The sequence below is a fragment of the Chroicocephalus ridibundus genome, chromosome 11 (genome assembly GCF_963924245.1).
Source record: "Chroicocephalus ridibundus chromosome 11, bChrRid1.1, whole genome shotgun sequence".
NCBI lineage: Eukaryota > Metazoa > Chordata > Aves > Charadriiformes > Laridae > Chroicocephalus > Chroicocephalus ridibundus.
In genome coordinates, this window is record NC_086294.1 from 628661 (window position 1) to 653920 (window position 25260).

Here is a 25260-nt window from a genome sequence, read left to right on the forward strand (position 1 = left end):
AATCTTTTTCTGTACAAAAAAAAGTCTAACAGCAAAGATAACTGTTAAAGCACTGCTGAACAGAAGTGTGAACAAGAGCAAGTCATGCTCAGTACCAACTCCGTTACACTTCTCCAACGGATGATATAATTTTATTTAGAAAATACATGCAAGGAACCATGGTCCCTCAGCCACCGGGAACCAAATGACAGTAAATACCCTGGCGGGAGGGGAAAGGGAGGAAGGGAGGAAAAGCCATCTATCATAAACACTAGTGGACTGTACGTGATGCATTCCTATCAGTATATTTTATTTGCAAGATATGGAAGCTTGTTACTTAAAAGAAGAACTAGTATACTCAGATTCATTAAAAACCTCAAAACTTCTACTTTTATTCTGTGTTCACTCAAGAAATTCACTCACAATGAAGAAAATACCCATTAGAGCACAAAGTTCCCTGAGGAAAGCATACAAGTTTCAGCTTTCAGTTGTTCAAAGCTTGTAACGGTTAAACTGTGTTAAGTCCCTATTTTAAAAGGAACTCATCCACCATATACTCCAAAATGAAATAAACTGTGCTAACTGCTAGATAAAAGCTGAGATCTGACATGACCAGTATCTGATCACTTACATTTGCATTGCAATCACCAAGTATTTTAAGCAAAACAACTGGTATTTTGGAAAAGTTTATTATCTGGCTACATAGTCAAGTCCCTGTACTGCAGCAATGGGATCCAGTAACAGGCTGCAGGATTCTCTCAAATCTACCACCTTCTCCTAGGAGGTGGTAAGGGACGGCTGTGTGCTCACGGCACAAGCAGTCGTCACACAGCCCTGCTGCGGCTCCCACGTGACATGGCCTTTACAGCTGGGCATCCCACCCTCAGCTGGGAGGGTGGACATTCCTGCACTTTTGCACACCCATAGTCTAGGCTTTGGAAATGGCTTTGGAAATGGGAGCCACCCAACACCATAACCTGTGAGACAAACCCCGAAACAGATCCATCACTCTCAGAAGATGACTTTAAGCCACCTCATATAATACAGAACTGTTGCAAAACAAAACATGCTCTTGGAAAAAGCTAATAAAACAAGACTCATACTTCATTCTAGTTGACCCAGGCACCTCAAGAGGTCTCCCAGTCTGCTCTCTGCTCAGCTTCCCTTTGAGATATTTCCAAGACATTTTGTAAAAGTGACAAGAATGACGCTGGGATGCTCTTCCAAATGAAGCTCAGGACGCTGTTGACCTTTGCTCCAAGGGTGCATTGCTCGCTCATGTTCCACTTGTCCGCCATGAAACTCGTGTCTTTTTCTCCAAAGTTGATTTCCAGCCATTCAGCCCTCCCCATCCGTACCAACGCACACAGACATTCCTCCTCAGGTGCACGACTTCGCATTTCCCTTTGTTGAATTTCATGAGATTTCTGCGGGCCCCTTTCTCCAGCTTGTCAAGGTCCCTCTGAATGGCAGCACAACCATCTGGTCCACTAACAACTCCTTTCAGCTTTGTACCATCTGCAAGCTTACTGAGGATGCACTCTGCACCATCAGGTGGGTCACCAATGAAGATGTTAAACAGTACGAGCCCCTGTAGTACATCACTAGCAACTTGCCTTCACCTGCGCTCTGTGATACCAACAACTCTGAGCCTAGTAGCTCAGACAGGTTTCAATCCACCTCACCACCCACCTACCCGGTCTGTACTTCATCAGCTTGTCCCACAGGACACTGTGGGATACAGTGTGAAAGACCTGCTAAAGTCAGGATAAACAGCACCCACGGCTCCCCTCTCACCTGCAAACGTAGCCATCTCATTGTAGAAGGCTATTAGGTCAGGCTTGATCTCCCCTTTGTAAAGCCACACTGACTACTTCCCATCGCCATTTTGTACTCGCTGTGTTAGGAAACAGCTTCCAGGAAGATTTGCTCCAGCACATTTTTTTTTTTTTAAGGGACCTGCCTACAAGTCTTTCTTGCCCTTCTTGAAGTCAGAGGTGACGTTTGCTTTTTTCCAGTCCTCAGGAACCTACCTGATTCCCCCAGACCTTTCAAACAAACCGAGACTGGCCCCTCAGTGACATCAGCCAGCTCTCTCAGTACTCACGGGTGCGTCCTATCAGGTCCCATGAACTTGTCTGCTGGACTATGTCCAGCCTGTTTAAATGCTCCCTGACCTGATACCAAGCAACCTGGACCTCCTTGGTCCAGACCTTCCTGCTCATCTCCAGGGCTTGGGATTCCTGAAAGCAAATCTCACCAGTAAAGGCCAAGGCAAAGGCAGCACTCACTACCTCTTCCTCTTCTGTGTCCCCATCACTAGGTCCCCTGACATATTCTGAGTCAGGCCCACATCTTCCTTCATCTTCCTTTTGCAGCCGATATTCTCGCACTAGGGTACCTTGTGGTCTTCGCATGCCCTTTGCCAGATTCAACTCCAGGTGGGCTCTGTCTTTCCTAATCACATCCCTAACCGTTTGGACATTGTCTCTATATTCCCCATGGGCCACCTGGCCTGCTTCCACCTCTTGTATGCTTCCTTTTTATGTTCAAGCAGGCTTCCCCAGTGTATAGTCATCTCCCCATGTTTTGATCCACAAGTAATTCCTCTAGCTTCAGTCAGGAAATGAAACTATATTTGTTTTATATTTGTATTTACATTTGGAGCAATGACTCAAGACTACTGCCCTTACTGTTAGCACGTTGTTTTGCAAATCCCAAGTCTGAAATTCAAGAGGACATCCCTATGAAAGGAAACTTAAGACTTTCCATTTTTGTTGCTAGATCTGCAGATCAGCAGTATATGCAGTCGCACCACCCCAACAGTTTAGGAACTATTTGCATCACTTGTCAGAGTAGAAAATATTTCGGGACCCCTAAAGACGGTTTGACATTACCAAGTAGAAGAAAGCTTTTGGCGACATAGGACAAATCCTCGGTTCTGTCACCACGGGAATTAAATGCCATCCTCATTAATTATCGGTTACAAAAAGTTATCAGATAATACAGTCTCATTTTTTGCTAAGTTCCTGAGCAAGATCCCAGGGCAAATCACTGCCCTGTAAGTATCAGTATTCTCTTCCAACTTCTCCAATGAACTAGAATCGTTAGTTTGCAACCAAGTACGCTGAGGCAGTAATTAGAGAGCTATCACCAACACTTCTACAGCTACGAATTTAACCCACTTTTGAAAAAGAAATCAACCGTCTAGTACACAGAAAGAGCAGCAGGTTCCAAAGTAACGTTTTTGTACTTTTCTCTCACACTTTTGAAGCCAATATCCTGATGGGACAGCAGTTACACCTTCTGATTCAGTAACTCTGCATCTGCTAGAAGGAGAGCAGATACATTACCAAGTACCAACTATAAAATTAAGTGAATTGGAAATTAAAAATACAAACTCACATTCTATATTTGGGAAACGGAGGGTGGGGAGCGAGCAATACATACTTGTCCACTTGTCCTGCATTGTGATTGTTCTCTGCTCTCATCCGCGTCAATGCAGCAGCAGCTTCATCCAGTGCGCAGCTGACAGAGGACGTCAGTCTCCGGAGAACCTCAGGATCTGCGAAGGCTTTACCATCAGCAGTGGACAATTTACCAATTCCTTCAGTGTATGTTCGTTCATCAGTCAGGTTAGTATGAAAGTCACACAAAAGAAATGCAAAGACACTGTTTTAGATCTCAGCCACATGCACTATTAGTTAAAAATCATTTGCAAACATGCCAGAAAATCAGCTACTTAAAAGTAACTGTTAACATTTGCCTAAGACCTGAACATTTAATTAACTATAATATGGAAGTAAGAAAACTATTTTTCAACTGGAATCTTCATTACCTGTCCCAAATTCCCAACTCATTCCCTTGAAGAAAAAAAAAAAAAAAAGGCAAAACAAAACCAAACCCAAACAAACCACACCTCCTGGGGGAATAAGGATAAATCCAGGGGGAAAGCCCAGAAACAGAAGTCTGGGAAACCAGTATTATTCCACAGGCTTGGTTTAGTATTTTCTGAATGTGAAGAATCTTCCAACCTAAAATGTAAAGTTGTTACCCCTTTCCCACACAACTCCACCCAAAATGAAGTAGACTTAGCTCTGATACACCTTTTCTTTTTTAAGAGCAGGAAAAAATTTTAAAAACCTACTACCTTAAATTCCCAATAATTTAACATTCCAAGTTGTACAGTCCTAGCTACAGTCACAAAAACTATGAAACAGTATTTCAAATATTTTAAGTATACTTGAAATCAATGCCACCTCTACGCTAACATTACACAGTAGAAATACTTAGGCACAAGAAACTTTGGTAACAGCTTCTTTTTTAAAAAGTTTCTTTCCTGTAAGACTAAAGCTGAAGGCAAATATGGAACAGTACTGTAAGAAGGCATTTATCCCACTCATTTGCATGGATGATGTAAAATTATGGTAAAGCTGTGTAGTTTTACTCCACGCGGGTTTTTATCCATATAGTCCAGCACAGCCTGTTTCACACACGCAAACGTCACTGCACAGCTGCCTCTGCAGTGTAGGCAGGGCTTATGTTCGCATACACAAATGTGCAAATAGTGTAAAGAAACGCACTGGTGAGTAGTACACACCCCCCCCAAACCAAAACAATCGATTTCACAGGCTACAAAAAGCAAACGGTTACTGGTTTACAGATTAGCGAGCTTCACCAGCGGTGAATCAGTAACTTTTCCATTCCTTCGCTTTTAAACAGGGTCAAATTAGATATAAACCTCTGAAAATAATGCATCTTATACCTCAGATGATTTGCTATGTGCAGCTCTCTGCAAGACCGGTTTACATCACGTCTACCGCAACCCAGCTTCTAACTATTACAGAATAAATACTGAAATCATACTTTGAAAGTTTCAAACATTGTCTTCAGACAATGTATTTCCCCAGTTTGGGAGAATCCAATTTGTTTCTCATTAATGTAAGAATCAATACTTACCACATTTCTCCACCCTGAAAACAATTTAGGCCAGTATACGCCGGGCATGCTGTGTTACACTGCCCTACAGCACGGCTGTAGAGCTGGGAAGGGCTGGCTCACAGTATTCGAACGCGGTGTTGCTGGAAATGATGAAGACTCCCTACCCCATCGGCAAGGCAGACACCCATGATGGCACGCAGACCTGGCCACCTGAAACTGAGCGCGGGGCTCTGAGGGCTGAGGTGAGCTGCTTCGTCAGATCCAAGTGTGCTACCTCCCTGGCTCCAACACCCTACCTCTGGATCACTTCAGCAATGTCAAGAGGCTAGGAAAAACAATTTATAATAAACTGACCGCTCCACGATAAAATGAGAAGTTACAGCTAGATCTGTCCACGCCACACCCATGTGGGTTTTGGAGATGGACTAGTGCGCTACAGAGCGACCAGAGCAGAGGGACCACGGATTCCCGACTCCGTGTACTTGAAGAGGCTACCAGCCACACACCCCCTTCCACCTCCAAGCTGCTGCAGCCATAACCCTTCCAGCCCCTGCTGCTAAATTGAGTGAGGCTATAAACAACAAGCCTGAAGCACCACAGCTCACACCTCACATATTAACGTCAACTGAATTTCTTGTTGGTTTAAAAGGGGATACAAGTCGTGTCGGTCACAGCAGGTGGGACAGCAGGGGATAGTCACTGCAAAACTGCACCGGGGCACCCACTCAGTACCAAACACACAGAGAAAGTGATAGTTTTGACATAGATCTGCTCCCCCAGGACAGCTCACAGAGTAACTCACTACACAGATGTTTACAGCAGCTATTTCTGGTGGCAGCGCTGGCTTACGCTAGCTTGCAGTGTACACAGAAGCAGTGCGTAAGAAAAGAAAAGGAATTAAGTCTTCACAACTCGGCACAGAGGCCTCCTCATCTAGTAGGACCGCTGCGACCAAAGCTGAACGCTACGGTAAGCAAAGTGGAAAAGTACTCGAGAGAAACCTACAGGACTTTGAAAAATGACCCCTGAGCAAAGGCTAAAAATGCGTGGATTTAGCTAACAAGGAACAGCACAACAGCAGTTTCCCTCCACTTAGAAGGGTCTCACGGAGGAGCTGACAAACAGCTCTACTGCTGGCAGAAGAAGTGGGAAATAAAAAGTCCAGTCAAAAACACTACCACCACCACAAACAAAGAAAAAAACACCAAACAAAATGGCCTGGCCTGAAATTAAACTGGGTATATCTCGATTGTTTCCAATCACTAAGATCAGACAGGTTACCTACACTTTACTAGTCTCTCCATTTCCGAAGTTTGCTTGTTGAAGCATTCATACACAGGATTTTGGGAGGCAAGAGAAGTCCCACCACAGGTCTAAGTCCTGTGTCCTATAAAGACAAAGGTACTTCAACCACCACTGAGCTCCTGCTCCAAAGTATCTGCTTCCATTGGTCGCTGCTGGTGGTTTCCTGGAGGACTTACCAACCACAGGTCACCGGCTCTTCCTTCCAGCTCACGAAAGCGCACATCCAGCACACTGCAGTTCCTGCTTTGTTCCAGAAAAGGTGCTATAACCACACCAAGGACTTTGGGAGAGTAGGCAGAAGATGCCTTTTATTTACCTCAGCAGCTAGGGGTCAACCCAGGTGCCGTACCCAGCCGTTAATTTCATACCTTTTTTTTTTTTTTTCCATATTGCACATGCCAAAACTAATTGACAGCCACAGAAGACATCAGAGCAGACATTTGTTAGGCTGGATGGAGTAAAAGGGAGACGGACTCCAAGAATTACCACTGCAGACAACCATTCATTTATTTCCCTTTTGCAGGTTTGCAGTACCATCTAAATAATTGCTCAGTTTTTCTTTCTCTATGATTTAGGATGACTATGCCAGAATCTTACTGCTGTAATGCTCACTTATCTTTTAAACTCTAGTTTAATTGGGTTTGTGTCCATTTCGTAACTATTTGCTCTTGTGCCACTCTGCCAGGTGTTCAAGTCACCTCATCCACACCGGGACAGCAGCAATCTCATACGCACGCGGGTGCACGACTAAACCTCCGCTTGTCTCATCCTATCCAACACACACTGACAGCATCCTCAAGACCATCCTCCATTTTTGTTCAAACTCATCCTTCCCGCACAGGAGTGATCACAATTTCTCACATTATTACGGCCTCACTAGCACGTACTGACGACTGATCTGGCACTACACGAACTGAACTCCAGTGCTCGACACTGTGCTTCCTGCGGGGCAATGGCACGTTTTCAGGAACAGAAGCCACCACAGAGGTTGTGTAACGACACCTTTTCGCAGACTGACCGCTATTGCAGGATAAGTCTGAAAAGAGAATACAGGAGCCACTGCAGACTGTTTTTATTGCGAAAACTCTACAGACATTAACCATATGGAGATGGTGACATTCTCAATGCAAAGTTACAGCTTCCCACTAAAATGTTCAGAAGCAAGCCAAAAGGAAGTGCTTCCATACAACATGAGCTGCCACGCAAAGGCAAAAAAGGTGAATTTAGAAATAGATTAGATAGGTCCATAGAAGGCACAGGCTTTGCAGTAATACTAAGAACAGTGGTCCCGGAAGCCACTATTTAAGGACACTCCTGAACAAGAGACTACTGGATGGACAGAGAGAGGAAAGACTATCACCTGTACTGTGATTTTACCGCTTTACCCCCAAGTGTCCACAGCTGGCCGCTGCAGGGCACACGGAGCTAAGATGCACCTTCAGTCTGCCTTTGTGCGGCGGTTCTTTAGCTGAGCACCTTCTGCTGAAGCCACATGGCAGTCTGTTCACAAACCCTGGCAGGGACGAGGCCAGCACCATTATCCAACAACTGAAGAGAGAGCTCTTAACCATCCCTAGGAACAGAGGAGTTGTGGATGTCCCATCCCTGGAAACGTTCAAGGACAGGTTGGAGGGGCTTTTGATCAGCCAGACCTAGTGGAAGATGTCCCTGCCCACAGTGAGGGGCTTGGACTGGATGATTTTTAAAGGTCACTTCCAACCCAAAAACTTTTCTATGTCTCTTCTGACAGGAAACAGATGACCTAGCTCCTCCCCATCCAACACATCAACACACAAACCGTAGATCTCAGAATTAGAGAGAAAAGTATGAGTTTCAAGATCTGCAAGCAGATTAATCCTTCTACTGGGCCACAAACCACCAATTCTATAGTACACAGATTCAGGCTGCATCTGAAAAGGGTATTTACACCAATTTAAACAAGTCAACAATTCTACAGTTTAACAGAGATGAAATGACCGGTACAACTAACTACTGGTTGAGTTTGGAACAGGTGACTGGTTTTTTCCCAAAGCAACTATGGCACACAGCATGGCTGAACTTAGCGGCAGATAATGCCAGATGTTCCATGTGTTAGTGCCATATTTAAACTATTTAAATTAGCCTGAAGTCGGTCACTGAGGTGTATTAGAACATGGATCTCACCTTTCGAGGGAAAAGCTTGCTCATCAGATACACACCTACGCACCTATAACCAATGCTCCGATTCGAAGCACGGGTTTCCTTGTTGACTTCCAGACTCATCAGGATGTTCCTACCATGCAAGTACCAAGGTCAGAGTTTTAGGGTAACCTCTCAGTGTCATGTTCCTAAGTTTAACAAGGCAAAGACACAGATATCACTTCAGAAAACATGGAACACAACCAGGTTTGTGTCTTTGGAAAAAAGAGCAGGACTTTATACCACTGGTGTGATTTTGCCATGAGGAATCAGAGATTACATTCTCTGAAAAACACGTTTGTCCGTTTCCACAATTTGAACACAGAAGTTGAAAGCCATCAATAAAGCTTGAAGAACTAACATGAATAACCTTGGCCAAAGTTGTTTCAAGTTCACTGCAATAAAGGAACAAGTCAGATACCCACACTCGGGCAACCATTCTGTTCCTTTCTCTTTCAAAAAAAGGAATATTCTCATGGAAGCACCAGTTGCTCTGCCCTCCCTAAATGGATAAAGTTCATATCAAGGATAAAGAAAATACTTAAGTGCAGTTTTGAGCTAGTAGCGCGTAATTATCACCAGTTTTCTAACAGACCCCAGCTCAAAAAAAAAAAAAAAAAAAAAAAAAAAAGAGCTGGGTCCCACTGATTATGATTACGTGACCACACCGCAATGGAAAGACAGACAGACTTTAGACGCAACTCAAATTATGTAATTATTTCAGTCCATCTAAAGTGGGAGTGGATTGTGCTGGCTCTGTTTTCTTGTAAAAAACAGTCCAAAGCCAAGCAGATCAAAAGGAATAGCCACTTTCAAGTTTCACCATTTCCGCATCAAGATATCTAATTTACAACACCAGAATGAGGGACATAATATATTTGCAATTTTTTGAATATGTTTTAAATATTTAAATGCGTTTTATCGTATGCTGATTGCTCAGCTTAAAGTCCTCAAGGAAGAAACCGCAAGTTGACTAGCACTCTGTATACAGGAATTAGAAGGATATAATAATTCATTCTAGTGTCATCACCTTTCTAAAATTCATATGCTTTTAAAAACTTTAAGACAAAGTGTTGTTAAAAAATGTAATTCACGCTAAGCTAAAGAACATTAGAGTTACAAGGGAAGGTTTACTTGCTGTGTAAGGAAAATAACTGTTTTAAGTCAGAGTATAGACTGAACTATGCCATCGGGTTGTTTGGGTAAGTCATTTGGCCTTTAAAACAAATTTCTTCATTGAAGTCGTTAAAGTTTAAAACCCTCTTTATTAAGTTAAGCATGTCGTACTTAAACTTCTGTATGATTCTGGTGACCCTTTGAAGAATACACACAATGCCTGCAGGCCCTAATCACATCTATGGCAGTACCCACGCGTGAAGGGGAGCCTTCAGGAGCTTGTAACCTCAGGATGTACAAGGAAGAGTTGCACTCAGATCTGCAGAGATCGTGCATCTAGAACATCCATATCTCTGAAAAAAAAAAAAAACCCAAAAAAACAACCCAAAAAAACCCAACCCCCCGACTAGTTATTTCAGACACTATGCTTTACTTTGCCTGCCTACCTTTCATTGCTTACGTTATTTGTATAATGACATAAACCCTGCCCAGGAATAGCTGATTCTACTTAGCCTTTCAAAAACCCCATATTTTGACATCAATTTTATACCACACAAGTCTTCTCCTGACACACCTGCCCTTAATAAATACATTGGTAGCAAATATCCTCTTACCATTTTTTTTTTACCTCATCTTTCACATCGACCATAAGAAAGATGAACTTTGACCAGAAATGCTCTTTCAAAGTTTTTGAATTCTCACTCCTGGTATTTAAAATGCCACATACTTCCGTGTTGCAACGAACTTGTTTATATTCTTACCCTATCATCCCAATCCAAGAACGCTTTGATTATGGTCTGGGACATCCTCAAAAAGACATCTAAGTCGCTTGGCAATTCCCTTTTAATCACTACATAACAGATTATCACACATTACCGTGCCATTGTGTATGAGATTACCCATTAGTGCTTAAACAAGCATGCCATTTCATAGATAATATGAATCTCTTTAAATGCCAATAATTATTTTGAACAAGAAAATATCATTAACTAAATTGGTTGGGTGCCTCTTCCTGCTCCAGATTCTTCCTAAATCAGTCTTTCTGCACTGTGTAATGCTCAAAGATAGGAAACCTTAATCCCTATTTAACAGAGTTATTCCCAAAAGACAGGTGTGAATGCAAAGCAAAGGGAGATAAAAATACAGTGACACATATTGGTCATGTTTTCGCAGGCCCGATCAATCCTCATTTAGACCAAACTAGTTCCCTAGACCATCTTTCATCAGCAGGAAAAAACTGTAATTGCAAATCTGCTCTCTCCTATCGCTTCCATACATTGCCAATGTGCTTAAATTGTAACTCAGTTGACCATTACTAAACTTCTTGATAAAATTCACAATGCTCCCTCCAATACCGCAGGGCTGGATCATTCAACCTGACTAAATGGCACATACTCTGAGTTCACAGATCTAATTTTTGTCCTCTTTATAGTCTCCTTTTTACTAGGCAAAATAAGGTACCAGAGTGATTTGTCCCACTACTAGCCATATCATAACCAAAAGACTTTTCCTTCCCAACAGAATAATTCCAAATGCAGATCTCTAAAGGCTCTACAACAGCACCTCCTGAAATCTTTGACATGACTACTGTCACCTAGTAACACTTCTCAAAGTCTAATATCATTCCTTATTACCGTGCCAATTAAAAATGGACCTCTCTAAAGGCAGTGCCGTTCCCTGGGAAGCAGCGCTTGGGATCTGTGCAACCCCCCCAGTGCCCTGGCTTGCTCTGCCACTGTCACAGCGCGGGGCACTCCTCTTGTACACACGGTCAGCTTGCCCGAGCAGGCTGCAGCTCGATAGCTTCCTCCGCAGACCGTTTATCACCTGATAAAACCAAATAGAAAACCTGGGGGAGGAGGAGAACGACCCTTCTCATCGTATTCTGCTATATTTACCAGATTTCAACTCAATGACATTCCCAGGTTGAAATGGTAACCCTGAAGTTTACTCGGTTTACTTGTTGCCACAGGGAGTTGGTCCCTTCTGTTGGTTTTAGTGGTAAACCTATCAAAGCGTGACAGTCCAGGGTACTATAAAGCCAATGTAATCAAAAACAGAGCTTGTCTTCTGCCCCCAAAATCTCTTAAGATAAAAATGCAATGAATAAATATTTAAACTCCTCTCCCTGCCCCTGTCGTCAGTAAGATACCAGCTTCTCGTTAAGATAGAAAAATCTTCAGATAAGCGTCAAGTCTTCTGTTGGCTATTCTCTCCCCACTTGCAAGAGCCAGATTTTGGGGGGAACTCAAACCCTACAAGACTTCAGCAAGAGATCATGCTCGGCACTTTTGCTGGAAGCAGATCATGCAATAAGGTAAATGAAGCGTCTTGCTGACACAACAGGATGGGTGAGCAGACCACCACAGTTACACCCAAAATATCTCACTCCAGAAACCACTTAGAATAGACTCAGCTGTTACTGTCTCATGGGATGCTTTCAAACAAAGCATACAGGCAAAAAGTCTTGCAGAGGTACCAGCCGATCACCTCACGCGCAGCCAAAGCGAGGAGCCTTCCTAACGCTTCGGTCCTTTACGTCGACGTATTTACAGAGCGTTAACAGCATTTCTCAGTAAACTAACCCAAATGAAAAGGCTGCTCCACAGTAGTCAAGCCCCGTAACCAGCACTGCCATACCTCTAGCCAGGCGAAAGCTCGAAGCACCTTCACACAGCACACAGAATAACCTCTGCTTCAGGGAAGTCGTGTCTATTACTCAGGTACATCAGAGCTGGGTCATGTGCATTGACTAAATTTGGCACTTTTGGGATGCATTTGAGCAACTGTGCCTAGCCATCTAGCCCGCCGGATATCTCAGAGAGGGGCTGTGGCCACACAGCGCAGAGTAACTGCAAAAGGTCTCTGCAGCGGGTCTAAGCTCTTTCTAGAGGAGCTGGTCTATCCTCAGCCGACGCTGCACGGTTCAATCCAGTAACTCCTACCATATGCCTGGAAATCCCATACAGAGACAGAAAACCTCCCACCTTTCCCCCAGCAGAGCACCCCTAGAGAGGACAATAATCTTCCCCATGGATAGTACCAACAAACAGAGGATGATGAGCTCAGCATCGCTGAGACACCTGGTGCCAATCTGACAGCAGAAAGGCTCAGCTTAACTGCTTGAGTAAGCCTTTGCCATCTTCCAATTCCCAATAAAAGAATTCTTCAGCAAATAGTTCTACTGGCTGAATGTGACACCAGGAGGTGACACAGGTGGCAGAAAGAAGGCATGCATTGCTGCGCAGCCAAGCTTCAGACACAAAGGGATGACACAATCAGACAATCAAGAGCAGCGCTACTACTTAAAATGCTGGCACATCTGAAACATGTCCTCGGGATGGCAAAAGGCTTGTAAAAATAGACAAATTTGGTTTGACTGGGAAAGGAGAGGACGAAGGGGGCAAATCCCAAATCCCTTAGGAGAAAAAACCTGCCGGGGAAAGACAAGACCAGAGCATCTCTAGATGGCAACCACAGACCAAGAATAACCATTTTTATTGTGTAACGGTGAACTATTTAGACAACAACTAGCTAAACCTTGTAGAAATTTTACCTCTCCCCACCCCCAATGGCATTTTTTGCTTATCTTGATATCCCTGGAAAAGGTGTTCCTTTGAAAGTTCGCATTTAGAAGACATTTCAGTGCAGGTATAGCCTATAGTCTCTTTTTGCGAAAAGGCTCAACCAGAACGCTTCTCCACTTTTCAAGCGGTCATCCAAGGCAGGGAGTAGTAGAAATTCAATATGGCGGGGTTTATTTTAGCTTTGTTTTCTAAAACACTAAAAAAATCCCCAACATTACGGATTTCGGTCTTTTCAAAGTCAAGCATGCGCCTTTGTAATCTTCAGCACTGAATATCAAAATTATAGTGTGACCTTAGCGCCAGTGCACTGAAAACTTACTGTGCCCTTAACGTCCCTGTTGTAACTATGCCGAAGACAAGAATTCATCCTTTTATATACATTTGACACAAACTTTCACTATAAAAATGTTTGGGTTTATTTCCCCCTCTGTATCACCAAGTGTACAGCACAAACAGACTTCATTGGCTACAACTTTTATTTTTATTCTTCTCAATTAGTATTTGGACATGCTAAATAAAACTCATTTAGCATGAAATTAAGAGCTACAGCTTGAGAGTTTAGTGAAATTTTTTTCAGTAATTAGCATGTTACAATATTTCATGTGTCATCATCACAGCTCCCCACAGACTTTTAGAGCAGACGAGTTTTCGGTTTCTACAAATCAGATTCCCGACAGGAAACCATCACACACAAAAATGACATTTTCAATGCTATCTGAAAAATTATGTTCAGATCATCTGCTAAGCATTTTCTGTAAAAAGCAGAAATATAATTTTATTCTCTGGAGTTGCATTTCATGGTCTTAATCTCAAAACATCCCTTTCTTCACAAATCCCCACTCTTAAAAACAATAGGAAATCACCCACTTCAGCAACATCCACAAGGGGAAGGGGGCTGTTTGAAAAGAAAATTAAAACAAAAAAAACCCAAAAAAGACACAAAAGGCCATCACAACGTAACACATGCCATTGGAGAAAGCTCCTCTTAATTCCAGCTTCTAATTTTTCACTTGTTTGACACTGCAAACTCTTAATATATTTGCATTTACATATATTTTAATATAGTTGTCAGAACAGGAGCCAGAAAACTCGACAACGTGTCTCTCTGCTTTCCAGTAAGCAGCAAGATGGTCTTTTTTCAGAATCAAGAACAAGGAAGTATTTGTCCAGCTACAATTAGTTCTTACTGTTATTTTGGTAACATTTTGATGACAATGGTTCCCTTTTGGGATCATCTGCTTTTACATCAGTGCACTCCGGTATCTCGAAACCTGGAAACTAATTTTCTATACTTCAGCACAAACACAAGTTCTTGCTTAACTAGTTAACACGCATTAACATTTACCTTTCTTTTGAGAGTTTCCTCGTTAGATTTCAATTTTGTCTCATGTTACTTCAATACCAGTTAGCTAGCCAGGTAATTCACAACATTAACCAGCAGCTTCCAGTTTCACTACAGCTTGGAAGCCCCATAAGCAAATTCAGCAATGAAAAACCAGCTCTAGATAGACTTACAGATGTTTCTAGCAAAATCCCAGTCTCCCCAAACAGTCTGCAATTTCATCTAATTCCTCCCCACCAACCCGATCCACCCATTTCCTTTGTTTTCAGAATGCAAGAAAGAATATGGATATTTGACAGCTATAGAATACCACACATATTTTAACTTAAAATACTAAAATAAAAGATTGGTTTAAACCTTGTGAGAGAGTTTTGTTACCATATGAGAGTTCATATAGGAAAGAATAATACCAGAAAAGCTATCCATGTAACTATCTCCTCATACTCCATCTTATTTAAATCCTGACCGTGACAGACTTTGCTACAGCGTAACTCTAAATTGTTCTCAGTTTGATTTTTTTCCAAGCTTTTACGAGGCATCCATTTTCTCCCATTGTATGAAAACTGAGTTACCTTTTCTAAAGCCGAAATAGCAGGAGCTCTTGTGTGCCAGCCTAACGTTTGGCCACTGCCAGGACGATGACTCAGGGCTCCTCCTCTCCCTGGCTTTCCCCAGGCACTCCCACCAACCCCACCGCACCCACATTTGGGAAAAGGAGAGGGGGCTTCCTACCAGCACAGCAAGATGAATTCGACCAGCAAAGGGTGTTTTCTAACCACCACCAGAACTGGGAAGGCAAGAGAAAACTGTGCAGCCACGAAGAGAAGATTCCTGCCTGATGGTGACAGCAAATAACCACTAAACCACCTCAACCACCTCACGCACCTTCCCCCTGTGCCAGTCATTCAGAATGTCCCAATTTTTATGTTTCCTAATGAAATACCTTAATAAAGAAACTCAACACGGCTGATCGCTCACACAAACCAGGATCTTGAAGACACCTTCATCCCATTCTGTCTGGAGGGGTTCAAGGCCAGGTTGGACGGGGCTTGGAGCAACCTGGGCTGGTGGGAGGTGTCCCTGCCCAGGGCAGGGGGTGGCAGTGGATGGGCTTTTAGGTCCCTTCCCACCCGAACCATTCTGTGATTCATTATGTACCTGCATACAATCACGCTGATCACTAAACCAAACACATTCTGAACCCACACGCACTACGTGTAGTAAATATGGAAGCATCACAAATTACTCCTGCATCACAGTTACAGACGTACTTTGCCAGCAGCAAACAGCTTTTTCACCCATCTCGCTGCAGATAAGCGTAGGGCAGAGATACCTGCCTCTTGGATTATCTCCTGCTTTAAAGAAGCAGCTACAACTACGACTAAAGTTTAAAGACTAAATAATACAGTAAAAGAAGACTTGCCAGTTCTGTCGCAGCAATCATTTAAACAGCAATTCAACGGCTGAATTACTTTAAACAAAGCAAACTAAAGCTCACAGAATATGAGAGTGCTTGCAGATCAACACAAAGCCTGAAGAATTATATTCAGGTACAAGAAAGTGTTCATATTTGCTCTAGCAGAGAAGCAAAACTTTAACACAATTATGAACTGAACAGACATTAATGATGAACTTCTCTAGATTAGTCTGGAGCGTTCACTCATTCTCTCCTTTTCCTTGTTTGGTCTTTTTTTTTTTTGGTGGGTGGGGATGTTGGTTGTTTGTTTTTGAAGTATCTTTGGAAGAATTAAGCCTTGGTCCAAAACCTAGTGAGTACACAAAACTACTTGGCATGCACGGAAAGCTATGACACATATGAACCCCTGGACTGAAGTTCTTACCTACGACTAAGAGCTGAGCTTCAGTCGACATGTAACCGCTAATTTATCTCATTTTTGATTCCACAGCGTCTCTGCAGGCCAGAGCATCTGCTCAGCTGGCATATTCAAGAGGTAACAAGATGGAGAGGTAAGACAGAAAAGAGAGGAGAAAGGAACACCTTCCTCAGCCCCAAGATTTTTACTGGGAAAAAGTTTAGTTTCTTCAGGGAACTTGGCTTTTTTTTTTTTTTTTTAAAAAAAAAAAAAAAAAGGAAAAGCGTAGGGCAAAAGAGATGAAGCTAAACTAGATCTTTTCCATGTGTGGCAGCAGATTCCTACAAAAGAGGTTCATTCAAACTATCTGTGTTTTCGCTTGCAAGACACATGAAATGCAAGTACAAACATTTGAATTTGGCCTTGGAGGAGAAGAAAGCTTCTGTTCACACGTTATGGGTTAAGAGCAAAGGTAGACCAGCCCAGAAAAAAGAAAACAAAACAAAAACCCACCAAAAAAACCCCAAACAAATGAAAAACCTAGCAAAACAAACAAACAAAAGAACCACCAAACCCTGACTGACACCCATCGGGACTGCTGGGTAAGAACTGCACCAGGACAGAGTCAGACTAAACAATTATTCACCAAAAAATTGCTCTAACCCCAGGACAGCTGCAACCCAGTAACTACAACTGGTGTGAGGCACCTGTCAAGCCGGGGGTGATCTCCACAAGCACAAACTTCTTTTTTGCTAGATTTTCTCAGTCCGTAAAGATCTGCCCACTAAGCATCTATATAGGAATATTTAGGAAAAAAAAAAGAAAATTCTGCATCCTATAGAAAAGTCACCCTGCCTCTCCTCCCTCGGCATACGCACTAGTTCTAGCGAGTGCAGTATTGTACAAGCGCATCTGACAGTAACGCGGGTATCTGTATTTAACAATCACAGAGTAACAGCTAATTCTACCAGCTCCAGCAAACTGCTGGGGGTTGTTCCGGTTTGTTTGGTTTTGTTGTTTTTAATTTTTTTAAGGAAAAAAAAATACTTTTATCCATGGCAACTAAGGCCTCCTTTCTAACTTGTTTTTGATTGTAAGAAAATGTGTGGTCTTGCATTTGAGAGGAATATTCAAAACACAATGCTAACTTTAATTGAAATTATAAAGGACGAGGATGGCATTAAGCACTAGTTTCTAAACATCTACATTACTCTGGACATGAATTTGCTTTGGCGCTTCCCCAGGATTAAATAGGGGGTACTGTACATTACAGTACAATAGGAGTTTATCACTTCATTTTTGAATTACCAAGTCAGGAATTTTTCTAGGGTTTTTTCCCCACCCTTAACATAGATAAATGCCAGCGATTCACACCCAGAAAAATCCGCCATGGCAGCAAAATCGCAGCTAACTACTTGGGTGCCTGATGCTTTTTTCATTGCCAGCCTTCTCTTCCCTCCTGCGCTACCTCCTCCTGCAACAACCCTGCTACATCTATTCCAGGGCTGCAGCACCAGCAAGTATTCAAATACATTTATGCACTTAAATGCTCTTCTAGTTGTATCACGCTTGCCAGTATTACCGTGATTAGCTAAGGGAAAACTTCAGCCACAAGCTGAATTGTTTGCCCGGCTTTGTTTAGCTTTTAAATGGAGGCAGACTGAAATGGCAGCCTCAGCACATCTCCCCTCCAGCCGGGCAGTCCCCTGCTCACGCCCCGTCACACCACGCATGAGGGCACGCAGACATAGCAACACACTCAGCTGCATCCCAACGGCACCGGACGCTGCTAAACCGATGGGCAAGAACTGGTACAGTCTACCGAGTGCCCCAGCAAGAATCAAAGGAGGTAGGCTCCGAACTCAGAGCTTTGGACATCAGCTCCGACGCTCCTGTATTTCAAGGAAGCATCCAGGCTAGAGACTGAGAAAAAAGAATCAGATTGTTTCTGGTTGCTCACACACAAAGTAGTACTAAACCCCCAAAATCACTCTTGGGGAATTTATTTTATTTAAGTTGAGATGGCCGTACTTGCAATATTTACCCATGCAACTATAAAGGCAGCAACTTTGAAAGTGATCCAGAAGCAGAAAGCATGACCTCGGAACAGAAAGCTTCTAAATAAATTCTTTACTTTGTGCCATCAAACATGGAAAAATTTACAAGGTTTATTTCAGTATTTTACGGAAAAATACCAAGGCTAACAGTAGGCAATTATTCTTTAACTCCTGGCTCTTCCCTTCATGCCTTATCAGAAGGAAAACCCAATATTTTCTCATTTCGAGCCTGACAATTGCTTGCCTCCAAGAATCTGAAAGATACACCTCAAAGAGCTGACTGCTACTAAAACACGGAAAGGAGGAACATGGGAATGGCACCATCCACTGTGGGAGGACAAGGAGCAAAGAGAGACCCCACATATCCCTGAGAAACATCAAGTGAAGAAAAAAAAAAAGTTAGTCATGCTGAAAAAGGTGCACAAAATTCCTATTCTTGATATCTGGCATTCTAACTAAGACAAATGTTTTAAGTCTCATCTACTTTAGGGCTTCTGACCCTTGAAAACAAGTTACTTTACAGACACTCTCACCTATTTGGTGGTAGAAGAGTGGAATTATTTTCCCAGGTAACCTAAGGCTTATGGAAGAAAAGTATCATACTCCTATGGAGACTAAGGCCAGGAAGTGACCCCCATGCACGACGGAGACGCAGGAAGAACTCAAATAACCTTTGAATGCTATTTATAGGCAAACATCCCACTTGAACTCTCTTCTCCAAATTTCTAGCATTCAGTGGGAAACTGCGTCCAAATGGGTTGTAATTGCTTTCCTGAATCAGAAAGTGGCTCTGGCTCAGTACAGTACACGGTGACTATCTGGGGAAAAAAAAAAATCTGAACATGCTTTTACGTTTTCAAGCAAAGAACTAAGAGTAAAATTCAAGGGCCAGTAACATCATTGACTTCACCCAGAAGCCCACAGACTTTTAGCCCCCAGTTTAAGCCAATTACGCAATTACGTAGGGCAAAGCAAGCCAAAATACACAAGCATTTCTGAGGCTGACCAAGCACACCACTTCTTTAATAATAAAAAAAAAAAAAAATCACCACCCTAACAGTGTATAGCACAGAACAGTGCATAAATTCATGTTTCAAACTGAACATTTGAGAAACTGTTCATAAAACTGCTCCTCTACCTAAGAAGATCCACAGCCTTTCAGTGTACTGCCATGACATACACGCCGCATAACAAACCGTCCTGAAAGTAAGATCTCAGGGAACACCACAGTAGATTACAGAGTGTAAAACAACCAAAAATCAAGATTCTACAGGTTTTGGAACGAAAACAAGGAATTTCTTTTGCAGTGACCCAACCTGAGGAAAGAACGCAGCAATCTACTGTTAATGCACTTGAAAAAACTACCCCTCTACAAGAACAGTCCAGGGGATTCCTATCATCACAGCTTTTTTTTTTTTTTTTCCTCCCCAGCATCCTCCTACAGTTCAAAAACAAAAAGGGAAGAGGACGCAGGTGCATCAAGAGATGCATTTTCACCTCAGTCAGTGTCTCTGAAGCTCTGCTTCTTCGGGTGGAGCTGTTATCCATCAGAGGTCACAGAACCCAACATGTGGCACCACAGAGCACAAGTTTTACTGAGCTGCTTTGGAACAGGATGCAGAGAGAAACTCTAACACGCATTAATGCAATGGACAGCTTCTGGGTGGAGCTGCTTCTAATAGCGAGTATGGAAAAGTCTGGCCAGTTACGATTTTACTAAAGCCAACTTCTTCCGTTGTTTCTCTCCAGGTGTTTACTCTTACCTGTGTGAAGACTAAAATAATGTTGTTCTATCTCGAATTCTGTCTCTACAGTTTAGGAAGATCAGGCACTGAGTGTGCTCACTATTATAGAAGGCTGATAGCCAAAAGCACAGCCACATTGCAAACTTCTCTTTTCATTATTAAATCTTTCTACATGCTCCTTTCCCTACAAAGACTCCCAAAACACGCTGCTTCCTTGTTTTTGGCAATACAAAGCAAAGCAAACTGGAAGTCAGGCCAGGATGGTTAGCGTCCCTTGCTCGCTGTCATCTTCCTCTGCTACTCAAAAGCCACGTAATTCTTTGAAAGCAAAGACAGAATTTTAGCCTTTACAAAGATTCAGATTCAAGGTTTTTTAAAGGCCGTACCCAAACTGGGGTGTCAGTAAATAAATAAAGAAATAAGCAAGCAGAAAGGAATAATCAACTGCACAAATACAGACTAATTTGTTCAGCTAACAGTTCTTCAGAAAAGCGTTGGTAGATCTGAAGTCAAATTCAACCTGTAAACCAACATTTCTCCTGCAAAAGGCAGACAACAAAGTGAGATATATAAACAAAAGCACAGCTTGCAGGACAGATGAAATAACCCTCCTACTCTCCGTGCATCAGTAGAGCTCAACTTGAGTAATACAACTGATTTGGGGCAACAAGCTCTGGAGAACAGAGATCACATACAGAGACTCCAGAGGAGAACAAGAGCAGATGAAAGCCTAAATAATATGAGTTAAGGGCAACGAAAGATTTGATGGTTATTTAGCAAAAAAAAAAAAAAAAAAAAAAAAAAAAAAAAAAAAAAGGAATTGCAGAAGATAACAGTCTGCAAGTCGGTTCTAAGGATGGCTGCATCGGAAAAGAACACACTGAACTTGGGTATGATGCATAAAACAAGCAGCCAAAGCACTTCACAAAAACACCAGTTGCTTTAGGATGACAACTTTCTTCCTTCCCTTCGCCCCCAAGTTACATTTCAGCATGTAACACCGAGGACTGATACTCAGAAAAACCTTCTCATCCCAAGGACTGCAGTTGGCTTGGCACACTGTGGAGCTTCCAGCACCGGAGACAGTCTGTCTACCCAGTTCCTAAAGCCACCCACCAGGAATGGCAGAAGCACAGCTGGATATGCCTGGGTATAAGGAAGAGAAGGAGGTAAAAGCAGATCTCCTGAGGTTTCTTTCAGCCCTATTTTTGAAAAAGTTTTAAGAAGCTGTACAGAATTTGAGGAAAAGTCGATGGCTAAATGACAAGTTAGTAATTGCTGTTTTTGAGATAATGCTTTGTTACACAGGGAAAAAAGTTGTTACAGAACTGCACTGTGCCTTTTTCCCCACAGCAAGTATTTTCTTGATGCATACGAGGATAAATGCAATATGCAATGCAGTAATTTTTTTTTTTTTTTTTTTTTAAAGTTCCCTAGTATGTGTTGAATCCTCAAGTATTTAGACACTTCATATTCCCAAAGCAGGAGGCCTGTATGGATGAACAAAGAGCTCCTGGACAAGCTCGAAAGCAAAAAGGAGGCCTACAGAGAGTGGAAGCAAGGACAGGTAGTCTGAGAGGAACACAGAGAAACTGTCTGAGCAGCCAGGGATCAGGCTAGGAAAGCTACAGCCCAGACAGAGTTAAATCTGGCCAGGGACATCAAGGGCAACAAGAAAAATTTCTGTAAGTATGTCAGTGACAAAAGGAAGACTAGGGAAGATGCTGGCCTTCTCTGGAAGGCAACAGGAGACCTGGTCACCCAGGATATGGAGGAGGCTGAGGTACTGAATGACTTTTTGGCCTCAGTCTTCACCAGCAAGGGCTCTAACCACACCGCCCAAGTCATAGAAGGCAAAGGCAGGGGCTATGAGAATGAAGAACCACCCACTGTAGGGGAAGATCAAGCATGAAACCATCTAAAGAACCTGAAGATACACAAGTCCACAGGACATGAAATCCATCTGCAGGTCATGAGGGAACTGGCAGATGAAGTTGCTAAGCCACTTTCCATCATATTCGAAAAGTCACAGCAGTGCAGTGAATTTCCCACTGACTGGAAAAAGGGAAACATAACCCCTGTTTTCAAAAAGGGAAAAAAAGGAAGACCTGGGGAACCACAGGGCCATCAGTCTCACCTCTGTACCTGGCAAGGTCATGGAGCAGATCCTCCTGGAAACTCTGCTAAGGCCCATGGAAAATAAGGAGGTGATTGGTGACAGCCAACACCAAAGGCAAGTCACACCTGACAAATGTGGTGACCTTCTATGACAGTGTTACAGTGTTTATAGATAAGGGCAGAGCAAAAGATGTCATTTACCTGGACTTGTGCAAAGCTTTTGACACTGTCCTGCACAACATCCTGGACTCCAAATTAGAGAGACACAGATTTGATAGATGGACCGCTCAGTGGATAAGGAATTGGCCGGATGGCTACACTCAAAGGGTTGCTGTCAATGTCTCAATGTCCAAGTGGAAACCAGTGACAAGTGGTGTTCCTCAGGGGTTGGTACTGGGACTGGTACTATTTAACATCTTTGTCGGCAACATGGACAGTGGGATTGAGTGCACCCTCAGCCAGTTTGCCAACAACACACAAGCGTGTGGTGCGATTGATATGCTGGAGGGAAGGGATGCCATTCAGAGGGACCTGGACAGGCTGGAGAGGTGGGCCCATATGAGCCTCAGGAAGCTCAACAAGGCCAAGTGTAAGGTCCTGCACGTGGGTCGGAGCAAGCCCAAGCACAAATACAGGTTGGGCAGAGAATGGATGGAGAGCAGCCCTGAAGAGAAGGACTTGGGGGTGTTGGTGGATGAGAAGCTCAACATGAGCCGGCAACGCACGCTGGCAGCCCAGAAAACCAACGGCATCCTGGGCTGCATCATAAGAAAAGTGGGCAGCAGGTTGAAGGAGGTGATTCCACCCCTCTGCTCTGCTCTGGCGAGACCCCACCTGGAGTGCTGCATCCAGCTCTGGAGCCCTCAGCACAAGAAGGACATGGACCTGTTGGAGCGGGTCCAAAGGAGGCCACGAAGACGATCCAATGGCTGGAGCCCCTCTGCTGTGAGGACAGGCTGAGAGAGTTGGGGGGGTTCAGCCTGGAGAAGAGAAGGCTCCAGGGAGGCCTTATAGCTGCCTTCCAGTACCTGAAGAGGGCCTACAGGAAAGCTGGGGAGGGACTTTTTACAAAGGCATGTAGCGATAGGACGAGGGCTAATGGCTTCAAACTAGAAGAGGGGAGATTTAGATTAGATCTGAGGAAGAAATTCTTTCCTGTGAGGGCGGTGAGCCCCTGGCCCAGGTTGCCCAGAGAAGCTGTGGCTGCCCCATCCCTGGAGGGGTTCAAGGCCAGGTTGGACGGGGCTTGGAGCAACCTGGGCTGGTGGGAGGTGTCCCCGCCCAGGGCAGGGGGGTAGAATAATGATCTTTTAAGGTCCCTTCCAACCTAAACCGTTCTATGATTTTATGATCATATAAAGTCCATTTTTGTGCAAAATACTTTATGTACTACAGCTTGTTTTAAATCAAGAGATTTAAGTCCTCAGCTTTCAAAATAAGGTCTTTAAAAAGGCAGAAAATAATTTATAACAGGCAATGAAGGTGCTCATGCCTCATTGCAAAAGACACTTGCTTCCATAAGTAGAATCAAAGATGAGTGGCAGTATATTTTACATAATTTTATTTTTCATCAATCTGGTAAAAACTAGCTTGACTTTACAGAAGTAAGCAGAATTTGATAATTTACACTATGCATATATTATTTGTTTATTGTAATTGCTTCCTAAATATACAACAGAAATATTTTGTCACAGGTGAGTTACCAGCTGCAAAAAGCAGATTCACCTGTTACACCATATCCTGTAAAGTATTACTGACTCATTACAATCTGTTGCTTCTGACACTTTAAAGAAAAAAACCAACAAATATTTAATACAATTATAAAACTGATAGAAGAACAATGTATCGTAGGTCCAACAACAAGAGCTCGGTTAATTCCTCTCACGTGTCCCAACCACTCATCACAGCACACCAGCTCCGTAGTTTAAGCAGCTCTTATGTAAACACGTAGCAAGCAGCCTTGCTTCCAATATAATTATGTTACATCTCACCGTATACTTCCAATCAGCCCCAGAAGGGGCGGCTACACACTCAGACTACCAACCTGACTTACCAGTCTGGCTAGTACTGAGCCAAGTGGCTGGCACTAGTTACTGCCACCACACTTCGTCATTAAGCTACAGCACATCAAAAAAAAAAAAATTGAAATCTGAGTGAGGAGATCCAGATTCCATCTTCTGCACACTATGAAGCGTTCACTTAATACTCAGACTTTGTTCTGAACAATTCTAAACCCTGGTTTTATCACCACGCGCTAAGGAAACTACATGACTGACAAACGCAGAAACAATCAAAAATGCAAACTTAAACCCCAAGTCTGCGTAAGTATTTTTTTTAAATAAACTATTAATAGAGTCTTCTTGCAGGAGATACAAGAAAGATACACAGGCTTTTCTACCTGCTTACTCCTTCCTCGCTCTCCTGATGCATTCAGGGAGACAAGTTACATTTTGATGAACTCAAGCCTGCAAATGCAGTAACTGCTCCATTCCACCAGGTTAACACCTACCTCCCCTCTCACACTGGCGTCACAAAGAACCGTCAGCAGCCACCAGCTCAGAGAGAGCAAGCATGCACGTGAACGACACAGAACAACACTGAAAAAAATACTATACCGTGCTTAAATAAGATAAATTCTGTGGTAAGACATTTGGGTCAACAGCAATTTTTACCAGATATTAGCTTTAACCAACCTGTGGCTTGAGCTAATATTTTTTTTTTTTCCTGTACCCGATTGATATCACAGCCCCACATAACCAGCTTACCTGCTAGAGTGCTGTGCAAGATCTTTATTTACCAACTCTAGCACAAATCTCAAGACAACCAAAACAAAACCTTACTTCAAGGTACTGTCAACAAACAGGAGTTGTTGGCTCCTGTACTGGCCGTCGCACAATTGAGCCCCCGTAGCCTGGAAGGGGCACAGCTCCCCAGCACACACCACAGCGCTACACTGCCGGCAGCAACCCGGAGCCCAGTGCAAGCTTCCGCATCCCACTGCAAAGCCTGAACGCGATTATTTTCACTTTGATGGATAAAGGAAGCATACATTTTTATTTAAAAAAAGAAAAAAAAGAG

General features: G+C 43.0%; 1 protein-coding gene across 16 annotated transcripts in view; it reads right to left on the reverse strand.

Annotated features, from left to right (window-relative positions):
• Window positions 1-25260, reverse strand: part of ANKHD1 (ankyrin repeat and KH domain containing 1) — a 123078-nt gene that overhangs the window by 76287 nt on the left and 21531 nt on the right. For all 16 annotated transcript variants that reach the window (XM_063349203.1, XM_063349207.1, XM_063349208.1 and 13 more), the window contains exon 3: window positions 3430-3586. In XM_063349203.1, the coding sequence (XP_063205273.1) occupies window positions 3430-3586 (157 nt within the window). The remainder of the gene's footprint in view (window positions 1-3429; window positions 3587-25260) is intronic.